Raw genomic sequence first — 14,321 nt, forward strand, 5'->3', positions numbered from 1 at the left:
ATCCTTCCTATCTAATATTCCAGTTGGAATGTGGAATCCATAACAAAAAAATCTTCATATATCTTCACCCATTTAATGAATTGATTTTTTCAGATTTAGAAAGCATTTCAGAAATCATTCCGGAGTTGCTAAAAATGCATAGTAATATGCCCAATTCATTTACCATTCCAGCTGCTGATTTTCTTCTGATGACTAGCTTCATGCTTGAGAGAGAAATCCTTATCTTAGCATAAGCATCTCACCTGCCTGTATAAAATTGATTCCATTGCACTTTTAAAATGAGAACTGCCCTCTATTGTGTTCTTACATAGAATAATTGGGCTTTAGCTATCAAACATGTGGCAGCAAGGACATGTGAGTGCATTTTAGTGTCTGGCCAAACAGCCTGGATCTTCACGCTCAAGTAGGACACATCTTTTGATGTGAGGGTTACTTTCCTATAACTAATTTATGTGGCACAACCACATAAATAGATATTATTCCAAAGGCAGTATTTCCAGTTGTGTTTACTCAATGAGCCAAGAATTTATTTAAAAGCTTTGGCAGTTCAATAATCACGTGACCATAGTTTCACAATTCCTTCTAGACAGGGAGGGCTCTATTCATCTTGCTGAGAAAAATGGTGACTGTAATTTCAAAGGTAGCCTGTTGCCTCATTGGGCTGTTTGTTTGTTTTTAAACTAGCTACCTCTAGTCATACATAACATCTGAAAGCTCTGAAGTACCAAGATGTTTATCGTTACCGAAATTTCTATGACAAAATCAATTATCAATATTTGCTTTATAAAGAAGAGTTTTCAAGCTCATCACTTGGACTCCTGGTGATGTTTTTGTGTGGTAGAGGTTATCCAGAAAATGAAAGATACAGGAGTTGAACCTAGTCACCTTTTCTTCAATTCGAGGTCTTAACATCGAGACTTATTTTTTCTTCATCATTCTTATTTTTTTCTTTCTGTTAAGGAGTCTACATTTTTGTGCCCCACCACTGCTCTGTAGAAAACATAGTCATGGCAGATAAACATGCATATTTTCACACATGCTCTTAGCAAGAGCATGGGAGGTGACAAACCAAGTAGTTTGTTTTGACTGATTTCATTGCCTATGGAAAGTTTAAGCACAAGGATGTAGCAAATTTCAGTCACAGTGAACACCAGTATGTAATAAAAAAAAATTAAAGAAAACTGGCACAAAGGTGGAGAGAATCTTTTCCAGTAAGATGCACAAAATCCCCAATAGTACTGATGAATGCTGCAGTTTCTGCAAACACGTAAAAATGAAAGCAATGTTCCAACTTAGTTTCTGGTCCATCCAATAATTATTTAATAGAAATGTTTTTGTAAAGCGATGCAGTTCAACCTGTACCTAAGCTGACATCATCCTCCTTTTTTATTCAAAATATGTCAGAATATTTAAACCCTGACATTGAATATTGTATAGATAAGTGAAGCAAAAGAACATAAGTGAATGATCTGTGTTTGCATGCAAAGCTATCTAATGATGCATCAAACTCCAAAGTCCCAGCTTCCCAGAAGTTTAGTGAAAAAAGAGAGACAACCTCTGAGGTCTGTTCAGCCCACACAGGACCTGAGTCACTCTGCAGAAGTGCCTGTCTCTCATGATGGATTACACACAGAGCTCAGCAAAAGCAGGCTTCCAAATCGATGCCCTCAATATTTGCAATACAGATGTGGATTCAGAACTTTTTATCAGAGATTTTACCTTTGTATCTTTGCTCTTGGATCTGTAGGCATGCAAATATATAGTAGAAAAATACTTTTAGAATCCAGTTAGGTTGAGGTCAAGGGTTTAAGCAGAAATGTGATCAGAGCCAAATGTTTGTGGTTTAAACTACCATCTTTCTGCTCAGATGGTTTAATTCCCAACCAGTTATAACTTTGCAAGTGGCTAAAATTCTGCAAATGTTTTCCCTGGATAACGTGACTTAGTCTTGCAAGGTTTAGAGATGTAAAGGCAGTTTTCAAGGATTAACTGGGCTCAGGACCATATCCCATACACTGTGTGAATAATTTCAAATGCAGATTTGTTATCACTTCCTGTCCCCAGTGATATATCCTCACTGGGTACATCTCAGACACTTGTCAGCTGAAGGCTTAGTCACACCATGTTTCTGATGTCAATACGCAGTCACATTCTCCCTGTTGTTTCCAGCTGGGGAGGTATTAGCCTGTAACATAATTTCCTTGGCCCTAGTGTGTAATCTGTGCTTGTATTTCTAGAATCAACCCACTTTTACTACTTCAGTCCTTCAGGTTGTCAGTCCAGTTATTTTTGTATGATCTTTCATCTTCACCTCTGTAGTGAGGATTTACAGGTTTGTTATTGCCAGATGTTGTTTGTATTATCTGAATTTCTTTATCAGTATCAGTAAAACACACAGAGTTCCAAAAACATAATTTGAAACATAGCCAAACATCTTCTATTCCAGTAATATGCCTTTTTGTCCTAATGTTGTTTCCTTCCTTTAAACTATGTTGTGATTCTTTAGCATTTCTAGAGCATTTTGTCCAGAATATTTTTTCCTTTCATGGGCAGCATTGTGTCCAACACATATGATCCTATCACATGGATTTCCTATGTTCCTTTTCTTACAATATTCATTATCTCAAAAGAGAATATTTTTTCCTTTCATGGGCAGCATTGTGTCCAACACATATGATCCTATCACATGGATTTCCTATGTTCCTTTTCTTACAATATTCATTATCTCAAAAGAGATATGCCAGGTTATTTTGGCATAATGATAATCTATTTTGGGGTAAAGCTGTTACTCATTATATTCCACTTTCATTACTTCAGTGTCCGTAGCTTTGCAATGCTTCATAGTTTATTTCAAATCCTGGCACAGCTCATGAAGTAACAGGCATTTTTTTAATGTTGTCTGGGTCATGTACACTCCTTTTGCCTAAAAGAAGTAAAAGCTAGGTTTTATTTTTCAGACACTTGATTGCCAGCCTGATAGATTCATTAATAGTCTTTGTTGCTGAACTGCCCTTTCATGTACAAGTATTTTAAGTACGCTCAAATGGAAGTTATGGGGTCTTGCCCTCTTGGTCCTGACACTTCCTTAAAAATGGTTTTATGTCTTTGTTTTCTTCTCATCTTAGATGAGTAATTTTCATTTCCAGAGAGCAAGTCATTAGCCACACTGCATTTGATACTGGTAGTCAACATCCCCATATTAGTTTTGTTTTGGACTGCCTGTAAATTTTCTTTAATCTTAACTGGATTTTGCTGCTTGGTGAAGCCACTCTTTTTCCTGTTTCCTTTTTATTTGGATGATGAAAGTACATTTTAGTACTTGAAATTTTGCAAGATCTGACCCTGGCTAACATTTTCTGTTCTCACTTTCTTCATATATTTTCTGACATCTGACAGTTTTCCTAGCATATTAATTTTATATTCCACCCTAAAAGCTTTCTGTATGTCCAGATATACTCTCTGAGGTGACTGCTCATCTAGTTAGAAATTGAGCCCTTTGTTATAAAATGTTTCTCCCAATGTTTGAAGCTGCAAGTTTTTCACAGTCCTCAGACAGTCTTTTTCTTAAAGGAATTACTGCATTTTCTTGAGTCTTCCTTATTTCCTTGTTTTCTTGCTGTTTTGTTTGTTTGTTTTTATGTTGTTGTTGATGATGTTTTTTAGTGATGTTCTGATTTATTTGTGTTACAGTTATTTTTTTAAGGAATTGAGTGAATGTGTCATCACTTTGAGATACAGCTTTCTTGACCAACTATTTAGTGAGGTCTTATACTTCACTTTTCTCATCCTCTGTGTCACATCCTCAAATAACTGGGTCTACCCTTTATTGCTAAAATTTTTTTATGGCAAGTTACAATCTCACCTCATAGCTTTCATAGTGATAATTACTCCTTATTTACTACTTCATAACATTATTTGCTTTCTAAATAATGCAGAAATTTATACACAACAAATGGGAACCTACAAAAACCTTTCTAAAATGGAAGGGTTTTTTTATCTTACCCAGTAATGAACTTCTGTGCTTTCCCTAATTTTCTTACAGTTTATCACATACTTGGTTTATATTTCATCACATCATTATTTTTGTCATGAGGAGGGCAATACTATTGGTACATGTGGGTGTGGGAAATAAGCAAGAAGGGGATTACTGTTCCTAACTGACTTGCAGATCAGTGGCATCATCCCTGTGACAGGGAAGATGCAGCGAGGTATACAAGTTCTTGCAGGCAGTTATGGCCTTCTACACTTCAATACAGACCTTTCACCCACATTTTTGGGTGAGACAGAATATTGCCATTGTTTTACAGTTAAAAAAAATCCAAATGGCAAAATTAATATATTTTAAGGGATAGTAAAGGTGAAAATCATGTGTGCAATCCTAAAAATTCATATTAGTTGGATTCCTCAGTTTCTTTCAGTTGCATGCAAATGATCTTCCATTCCTTCTCAAAGTTTTATTAATGTCAGTGGATTTTTGTGTTTTCTTGTTAAACAACTCCTCTGTATAACCTCTCTCATGAAAATATTTTAATAATTTTCTTTCAGCAAACTGTGTTGCATTTTAAGTGAAGTTATTTATTTCCTTTGTGCACCTTGTGTTAGACTAGTGCATCTCTAACTGAGAGAGGTTAGTGCTGCTGGACCGTTGGTAGTAATTGATACAGAGTGGTTTCTGCCTTACTCTGTCATTTAGACATGGGAATGGGAAAATGAGTCCTACTTTTATTAGACTATCTTTTCTTCACCAGCAGACATCAAATTGTTAAATCACAAGAGTGTCTAACATAGAGAATGCAAAGTCATAGTGACAAGCAATCCTTTAAAGGAAGGAAAAGGGTTATGTTTTTTTCTTTACTTTTTTTGTAAGCTACCCTAGAATTTACCAGCACTTTCTGGAATGGCTTTATGCTGTTGTCTGTCAGTGAAGCAGAGTAGTCACTAGAGTAGGTTTTTATTCTGTATTTTATATCCTTTTTTTTCCCTTTTACTTTACCAATTGAGAGTTATTCAGCAATTTTTAAGATGGCAACCCATGTTTTGAAACAAGAACTAGCATGTTCTCTTATGTTTTTGGTTTATGTTTTTTGCAGCTATTGAACTGTATCTTGTCTTAGGACCATGTTGGAATGCAAGCAAAGTTTTCTTGAGCAACAAAATAATTTTTTTCTAATTAAAATTTTCATTTGCAATAGTTATTTAAACTCCTTCTTACTGGTAGCAGACTGGGCTTGTATTTTTCAGGCAGTTGACTCTAACCAGAGGAACAGATGCATTTAAAATAGACTGCAATTAGATTCTGGTTTTAAGATGCAGTGATAGGATGGGAATATTATGTAAATCAGATACATAGATTCAAAATATATTTATTTTAAAATTTAATTCTCTGTTTTAAAAGAGATGCAATTGTTTTTCTGTTTACTACCTAAAATTTTATAGGAATGCTAAAAAATGAAGTACTAAAAGTTTGCTCCTGGAAGTTGGTGTAAAAAGTGATACTTTGTATGCGAGATAAATAGTGAAAATTTTCCAGCCTCTCATCCACCAGCTCCCCCAAGTCCTTCTGGGCAGGGCAGCTCCTGGTCTGTTCATCCCCCAGCCTGTGACGATACTGGGGGTTGCGCCAGCCCAGGTGCAGCACCTTGCTCTTGCTCTTGTTAATCCACATGGGATTCCAAGGGACCTTCTTCTCGAACCTGTCCATGTCCCTCTGGATGGCATCACATCCTTCAGGGGTGTCAGCTGCACCACTCAGCTTGGTGACATCTCCAAATTTGCTGAGGGTACACTTGATCCCTTTGTCTGTGTCATTAAGAAGATGATCTATAACACTGGTCGCAGTACAGATCCCTGAGGGATTCCACCTGTCATTGGTGTCCTCTAGGACCCTCAATGTGACCACCCAACCAAGTCCTTGTGCACCAAGTCCCAGTTCACCCATCAAATCCATCTCTCTCCAGTTTAGAGAAGGATGTTGTGAGTGACTGTGTCTAATGCTCTACAGAAGTTCAGATAAATGACATCTGTAGCTCTTCCCTCGTCCACTGATGTAGCCATTCCATCATAGAATGGCACAAGTTGGTTAAGCTGGCCTTGCCCTTGGTGGAGCCATGTGCTGGCTGTCTCCCTGCTATTTTTAATTGCATATGAACTCTGTTAAGTTAATCTGTTAGTCATGTTCATTTAAAGATGTAATTGATGGAATCTATTTTAAAAGCTAGATAAGAAAATACCACTTTCTGAATGAGAGAAGAAGGGTCTTGACACACTCTTTCCTTCCTTTGCTAGGCCATGGAAAGTGTGACTGTGGGAAGTGCAAATGTGATGAAGGCTGGTATGGTGAAGCTTGTCAGTATCCAACTACTTGCAATCTTACAAGGAAGAAAAGCAATGAAATGTGCAAGAATTCTCAAGATATCATCTGTTCTGGTGCAGGTAAGACGTCTTTTGTTGCTTTTAATACTTTAGTGCTCTCCCATTGTTATCTTGAGATTCACTGTCATTTCTAACTAATAATTTTGTATAGTATGTTTCAAGAGACTCAGAATAACTGTAGGTGTACTAAAATGTTTAATTTTCCTATAGGCTTATTTCTGTGCGTATAATGTACACTGATTAGGAACACCTACTTTAGTACTCTGATTTATCCACAGCTGTTGTGAGTTGATGAAACTGCAACTGTGTCATTTATTTTCTTCATGAGAATGTTGTTCCACTGGCATTAACACAGGAAGTGATGTAACTTCTAGCAAGTGTTTGTGTTTACAGAATCCAAAAATGGCATTTGCAAATATTTTTCCTGGACATTTATAAGCTGTGCAACTTTTTGGGACACTTTTGAATTGTACCTGTGATTATTAAAATCAGTTGTAGAAGATGTGTTGAATCATTTAAAGGAGCATTTCCATATTCACTGTTCTGATTTGGTAACACTCTCTTCTCTAATTGTTTAGTTTTATAAACATTTTAACTTAAACAGGTCTTTTCCTTAAAAAAACCAAAAAAATTCAGAGGAAAACCAAATGGCCTTTTAGAAGACTTCATTGAGGAATGGTACCATTTTAAAGGGCATTTTCTACCAACTGAGTTTTGAGACTAGAAATTGCCTTCTGGTTTTTCCATTACATTGACCTCCAAGTTTCAAGAATGCCACTTCTGCTCACTATTGCTGGTCTTTAATTTCTGTTAGAATCCACACATTTTCATACAAGTAAATTTCTCACAAGTTAGTTGCTGATATGAGCAGGGATCCCAAGGATTTGTGGGACTTGTTAGAGAGAAGGTAGGACAGGGTAAGAAACCAGTTTAATATAAAACTATTAGCATGCAGCATACTGAGTAAATGATACACTTAATTTCTAACAATAGAAGTATGAAACTTGCTATTGAGGGAGCCATGAGAGATAGCTAAATGAGAAACTGACTTTCAAAAACAAGTATAGGTCATTGTACTTAGTAAAAGTCCTTAAAAACTAGCCTCTTTCTTTCCTTGGTTCGAAGTGGCTACAGTCTTCACAGGAAAATGAACATAGCTTAACAACCATCCAAGTAGCTAAGGGGGAAGTGTTTGTGGCATGATGAGAAGAATAAATGGTTTTGCTTTTGCTGATATTAAACAGGACAGGAATTCCAATGAGACGGACTAGGGACTAACTTTGATGGGCTGTATTTTGTCTTGGTGGGATTGCCTTTTGCTCTGCTACTAACACTGTCATTGAGGTCTGGGCTCTGTTTTGTAATTGCCAATAAAAGATAGGAAGGGATGACATGAGCTGTTACAAACACAGATAATCATGTATTGTAATTTTTTTTTAGTAACCAATCAAGATCCACCTAAAATTTCATTTTTCTGACTTAGTTCCTAATCCTTTGTCAGAACAACTGGGGCATCCTACCTAAACTGAGGTTCTCTATGTGAGCAATTTTCTCTTTTGCCAATGGAAGGAATGAACATTTTTATGATACACCCTCTGGTGTATCTAAACAGGTCCCTCTGACCTGTTTAGAATCTCTGACCAGTATAGGAATCAGTTTTCTGTTTTACCTTCTTTCCTGTTCAGGAACTATTTGTAATCATGACAGTTTTCTCAAAAATTGCATTTATATTTGTTTACCAAGTAATTGTAGCAAATAACTCTAATTCTGTAGGTTACTTATGTTGTATTATCAGTTGTGTTATTATTACCTTACTATATTAGCTCTTGCATACATTTAAAAAATTTACTCTTTTAGAATGGCCATGTCTGTCACAGAGCCCAATACTTCTGTTCTTTGGATTAACGTGATGTTTATTAAAAGTCATGCTATGCTTGTAAGGGCAAAATTCGTAAGGGTAAAAAACATCAACTGCTTTCTGCAATCTTGTATAATATCAGCCTAAAACTTCTATTTTGGAGAACTTCTCTGATGCCAATAACTGTGTTTTCAAAAATACATATGGATGTCATTTGAGGAGTATAAATGTTGTGAAGTGAATTTTTAAAAAATCTGTACTTGCTGGCATAGTGATGCCATTGACTATTGAAACAACTTGTTTGACACCACTGACCACAAGGCCCCAATAATGTGATATTGCACAAAGTTCTCACCCTTTCAGTTTTAAAAAAGGTAGGAACAAGGGGGTTTCTATATGAGTGGCATAGTAATACTTTTGTTTCTAATATCATTTTAATGTATTTGTGAGTTTTTTTGGACTGTGGAACTCATTTCTACAGTTATTTATGTTCTCAGGTCAGATAGACCCTCTGAGGGAAAATAAGGAATTCTTCTTTCCCACAAAGGAATAAAATAGTTTCTTCCTATTCAGGAGAGCAGGTCATGGAGGGAGGCAGCCACTGAGCTGAGGGGCAACTCTCCTCAAAACACTAAGGAGCAAATGTGTGACATGATGAGTGGTGATAGAAGAGAGATCTGTTTACAAATCCATTTGCATTCTTTGCTGCATTGCCTGAGTGCTCTGGCTTTTCATTATGGTGTTGTTTTTTTTGGGGTTTTTTTTGGGGGGTATTTTTTGTGGTTTACGCTGTGAAAAAAACAGCTTTACACTTCCAAGGCACTTGAGTGCTCTGTCTCTGTACAGCTAAGATTAGGCTTTTTTGTTGATATTGATAATTTCTGTGTCTGTCTTTATTTGAGTAGATGATCTTTAGACTTCAGCCTTCTCAGAAATAAAATGTGTACCGTCTCTACCGACACACTAATGAAACTCTTTCTATGATCTGCAGTCCTTGGGTAATGTCTCTTAAATGTTTACAGGCACATGTCAGTGTGGCAGGTGCCAATGCACTAACTCAGAAGAAAATGGACTGGTGTATGGCAAATATTGTGAATGTGATGACAGAGAATGCATTGATGATGAAACAGGAGAGATTTGTACAGGTATGTATCTTAATGAGCACAAGAAAAGTGAAGAAGATTAATACAAGCTATTATTTTATTGCATGGCTCAACAAAATATCTTTACTGAACGTATGACTTAAAATAAAAGTAACTCTATTTGCAAGACTTCACACTGCAAATTGTAAGTGCAAATTTGAGGTGCAAAAATGAGCTAACCATAGGGTTAAAGAATGAATAAATCCTGTGACATTCTCCTCTTTTTGGAAGAACTGCAAAGAGAATTGTACAAGATAAATCACTAAGGTAATTCATAGCTTAGTGTGTCTGTCTTCAGTAGAATATATATGAGGAATGTGAATGCTTTGTGGCACAGAGAAGAGAGAGCAGAATGGACAACATGTGGGAAAAAAAAAACCAAAACCAATAAAACAAAGAACAAACCAGAACATAGATTATTACAAATTTTGTCAAGGAAGCAAAAATTAAAAATATCAGGAATAAATGTGGGATGATAACTTAGAAGCAGGAAGATAAGAAGAGAAAGGAATGAATAATGAATTTCATCTGTGATGGGAAAGGCAAAAAAAATAACATGAAATTAACTCTGCTGATAGAAAAGCAACCAAAATTCAAACTGTTCTTTCATGTCATTATAAGGCAGGAACGTGGCAGTCAAATGTTGTGCAATACACACCATTTATGGTATTATAAATGCTGTTGCCTATGTTGAGAAGGAGGCTTGTCTTTGAGCTGGAAGGTGCTACAAACATTGTTCGAGCTACACACATGCAGATTGTGTCCATATGCCCACAAGAGTATTTCAGTCTGCTCCTAGACTATTCGTATCTGGTGGTAGTGCTTCCTGTGTGTGTGTCTGAAGAAAGAGAGTCCTTGTGTAAAATCTCTTTCTCTGTTTTTTCCTTACACAGACAGCAAAATAAATTCTATTTATTTAAGTGCCTTTGAAGGCAAAAAGAACTTTTTTAAATCCTGGGATTAAGTAGGGATTTTAAATGAGGATATGCAGAATGGTCCTCTGAAGTCCAGATTCAGGAGCTCTAAGATTAGTAGAAATTACAACTACTTAATTTAAAAGCTTTGTGCTGTGAAGGACATGGCGCATGTACCTTAGCAGATGAAAATATTCTGGAGCTGGTTTCACCTAGACTTGAATGATGCAGCCATCTTTTTTGGTATATGTATGTTTTGTTAAATGAACTTCTGAAAAATTAATTTTGAAAAGAATTCTCCTTAATGAACTGGTTTAGCCATATTCAAGAATCTTCTTACCCATAAATTAAAAAAAATATTAAAAATATAAAAATTATGTTGTCAGTGTTTATTGATTAGATTTAATCTATGATTAAAGGAAAACCAGTTCTAAAATAGAGGGAGAAAGTGTAGTTCAGATATCTTTTGTCTGATTTTATGTATTCATACATGGACTATAAATTGTTTCTATTCTGAATCTAGCAGTAAAAGTTTTTAAAATAAAAGATCAAAACAATTAAATTGGTAATGCCTTTTAGAAACTTTCCTCTTTCTCACTGTACAAAATTTGTTTTGGCTTAAGGCCATGGAAAGTGTTACTGTGGAAACTGTTACTGTGAGGCTGGTTGGCATGGAGATAAATGTGAATTCCAGTGTGACATCACCCCCTGGGAGATCAAGAAAAGATGCACATCTCCAGATGGCAAAATCTGCAGCAACAGAGGTGTGTCATTTGCATGAACCTTCTAGACATGTTTATATAGTTGGCTTTTATTTCACTCTATGCATTCTCTACAGTAGAACATAGATTGTGTTTGCTGAGAGTTTCTACTTGTTCTCACCTATTTCAGCTCTAGATATACACTTTCATCTGGATAGTTACCTGTGTTTAGGCATAAACTTTCACAAGTTCACATCCACTTATTGATTAAGCAAACTGAAGTTGTTCTCATTCTTTGTTTTTGTAGTAAGACTGAGTAGGATAATTTGTTATTCAGTACATATTTGTTTTGATAAGAGACTTAGCTCACAGAATAAATATTACCAGATTTTTGACTTTGAATGGATTGGTGTTGTAAGGTCACAGAACTGTATGTCAATTCACTCTTAAATAAGACTTGGGACCCACAATGGAATGGGGAAAATGAAAACATGAAGCATTTATTTCCACTACAACCAGAAAAACACCTGTGAAATGCTCAGTAACAATGCTGTGGAATGTATAGAGATGGAAAGGTAGACTTCACACAGTTTTTCTAACTACCTAAGGTTTTATCTGCACACAGTTTTGGAATTTGAATTTTAACTTATACTCCTGTCTAATTTTGCCTTTTTTGGGGGAAAAAATAAGAAAAACCCACAAAATAAGGTTGCTTTTCACTAGCTGCTGTGAACAAGGAGTTAAAAAAAGAGGGTGTTCTTTTGTCTATGAACCAGAATAATTATAGTAGTACATAAGCAAGAGTCACATAGATAACTCTCTTAAAAGCATCTCAACTGGCAAAACCTGCTGTACTGTGAATGTCCAATCATCCTGAGAGCATTTAGAAAACTCTCTTCTCGTAATTTGGCTGAAATTGAAAGTTTGGCTCAAATACAGAGATCATGTAGGCTCATTTAGTCTTGGGACGTCAGCATAAAATTTTCGTGTCGTTCTGGAAATAATAGATATCAAAATGTCTTCATATCAGATGCTTTCTTAGCACAGAGAAAATAATTTCTTGGCAAAGAATTTCTCGTCAAAGCAAGCTTTTAATCAAATTTGAAATTTTAGTGTGCGATTATTTCTTTAAACTGGCATTGCAATAGGAGAAATTGTGTGAATAGCATAGCTGATATTCTGAGTAGCTGCAACCTCCAATACAAAGGTACATTTGTGTGATACTTCCATGCCTTCAGCCTTTCATGCATTTGTGATTTTATCTTCATAAGAATTTTGTAGGTTTCTGACAATGTGAAGTTGCTTTCCAGCCAAGTATTTCTGCTCCATTTAGTCCTGCTTACCCAGTTTTCTGTGTTTATACATCTTATGGTATAAGTACAGTTCATCTTGTCAGTCTTGAGCCTTCTAAAAATCAAATATGGAGGCTAACCTTGCTGCCCACCCTCCTTCAGTGCTAAGAAGGATAAATTGTTCTTATCTTTTCCCCTACACTGTCTAGTCAAATGGTTTAGACCACATGTGAAAATTTAGATTTTTAAACTTTGGTGAGATTATGTTCTGCATTCTTACATCCAGGACAGCTGATCTAAATTAATTTTGAAGTTGTTTCTGGGGGGATTAATCACTCTCCAGAGGCATTTCCTGGTTTTGTTTGTTTGTTGGTTGGTTAGATGTTTTTTTTCTTCTTCAGTAATGTCACTGAATTGTGAACGTATAAAAAATTAGGCACAAACTTCTTGAGGGCTGTCTCAGGGTTCTTAGCATTATACAGGGCTGAAGCTCTTCCTGCTCATGTCATGCATGCTGGGTTGTGTAGACCTTCTCCTTTTATTAGAGAATGTGCCCATATCTAAGTGTACTGTTTAGTCATCCTGTCCTGTTGTCCTCAACACATTGTGTTGTTTAGAGTAACCTAAATATGATCACAAATGTGTTGGCAGAGTGGCAGAAGGTGAAGCCATTCTGCAAGAAATGAACTGCATGCATCAGTAAGGTCAGGCTGCTTCTACAAGCCTGTTAGCATCTCAAAAAAAGTAGTGAGTGTGTTGCCCTGGAGCATATTTGAATTTCTGAATAACAAAAATATATTCTTTTGTTTGGTTGGGGGTATTTGTTCAGATTTTCCTAAATAAGTAGGGTCCATATTTTCTGCATATTAGTAAAATATGCAAATTTGTTTTATGTTATTCACATTTCTTCTTATTGTAAGCAACAGGGTGAGGCCCTGAATATTGACTTGGGAAAGTGGAGAAGTATCTTTTCACATAGATCTCTGCTGCTGTTCTTCTTAGGTAAAGAATGACCTCCTAGACATTTTCAGCTGTGTTAATTTGGATTCTCTTGTAGTTTAAATGTTTATGCTTTAACAACCATTAATTATCCCCTGTGCCCAAGCCCAACTCATTTAAACATAATTGATTTTTATTGTCATTACTGACAGGACAAATTACGGTTGATGTCAAAGATGTACAACTGTTCTGTGAGCTACATTTTTTTGTTGACTCCTAGCAAGGCTCAACAGCAAAAAGAAACATGAACAGGAAGCCAATTTGTTTGTTTAAAGTATTGCTACTAAATAATCATAGAAGGTTCCAAATCATAGAAGATGAGCACACGTTCAAGATTATCACTTGCAGCTTTGAAATTGCATTTCTGTGAGAGCTGAAAATTCACAAGTATAAATTCCTGTAATCAAAGTGCTGTTACTCTAAATTACACAGTTAATCTTCAATCTGTCTTTTTTTTTTTTTTTAATTGTACTTTTTTTTTTCATTTTTAGGCACGTGTGTATGTGGGGAATGTACATGCCATGATGTGGACCCAACTGGTGACTGGGGAGATATTCATGGAGATACTTGTGAGTGTGATGAAAGAAACTGCAAAGCAGTGTATGATAGATATTCTGATGACTTCTGTTCAGGTAAGGTTTGTGTATAAAGGGGACTTAGGTGTAGTTTTATAAAAAACCTGTGGTCTGATCTTCCTCTTCCGTAGTGCTCCAATTCTCATTTTCCTGTCTTAAAATATACCAAGCTTGGGGGGCAGGAGGGGGCTTGGAGGGGGCTTTTTAATTTAAAGACATAATTCTGTATTTTTTTTTCCATGCCATGTAACAAAATCCTGTAAATATTAGATTCTTTTAGGAGAAATATTTTAGATTCTTCTAATACCCTTGTGTTCAGTGTAACCTAAAAAAAATGGATAATAAATAAAATTTAAAATATATGTGTATCCTTTCTTGGGACAATTTGAATTTGAAAGTTCATTAGATCAGACTGTGTTTGTTATTTCATTTTATATGACAGGAAGATAGATGATAATCAAGAAAAAG

The 14,321-nt window shown here is 35.9% G+C and overlaps 1 protein-coding gene across 2 annotated transcripts in view; it reads left to right on the top strand.

Moving 5' to 3' along the window:
• ITGBL1 (integrin subunit beta like 1) overlaps positions 1 to 14,321 on the top strand; it is a 130,217-nt gene that overhangs the window by 48,742 nt on the left and 67,154 nt on the right. For both annotated transcript variants that reach the window (XM_038127221.1, XM_038127212.1), the window contains exons 3-6: positions 6,286 to 6,432; positions 9,253 to 9,375; positions 10,910 to 11,050; positions 13,770 to 13,910. In XM_038127221.1, coding sequence (XP_037983149.1) covers positions 6,286 to 6,432; positions 9,253 to 9,375; positions 10,910 to 11,050; positions 13,770 to 13,910 — 552 coding nt within the window. The remainder of the gene's footprint in view (positions 1 to 6,285; positions 6,433 to 9,252; positions 9,376 to 10,909; positions 11,051 to 13,769; positions 13,911 to 14,321) is intronic.

The sequence above is a fragment of the Motacilla alba genome, chromosome 1 (genome assembly GCF_015832195.1).
Source record: "Motacilla alba alba isolate MOTALB_02 chromosome 1, Motacilla_alba_V1.0_pri, whole genome shotgun sequence".
NCBI classification, from domain to species: Eukaryota; Metazoa; Chordata; class Aves; order Passeriformes; family Motacillidae; genus Motacilla; species Motacilla alba.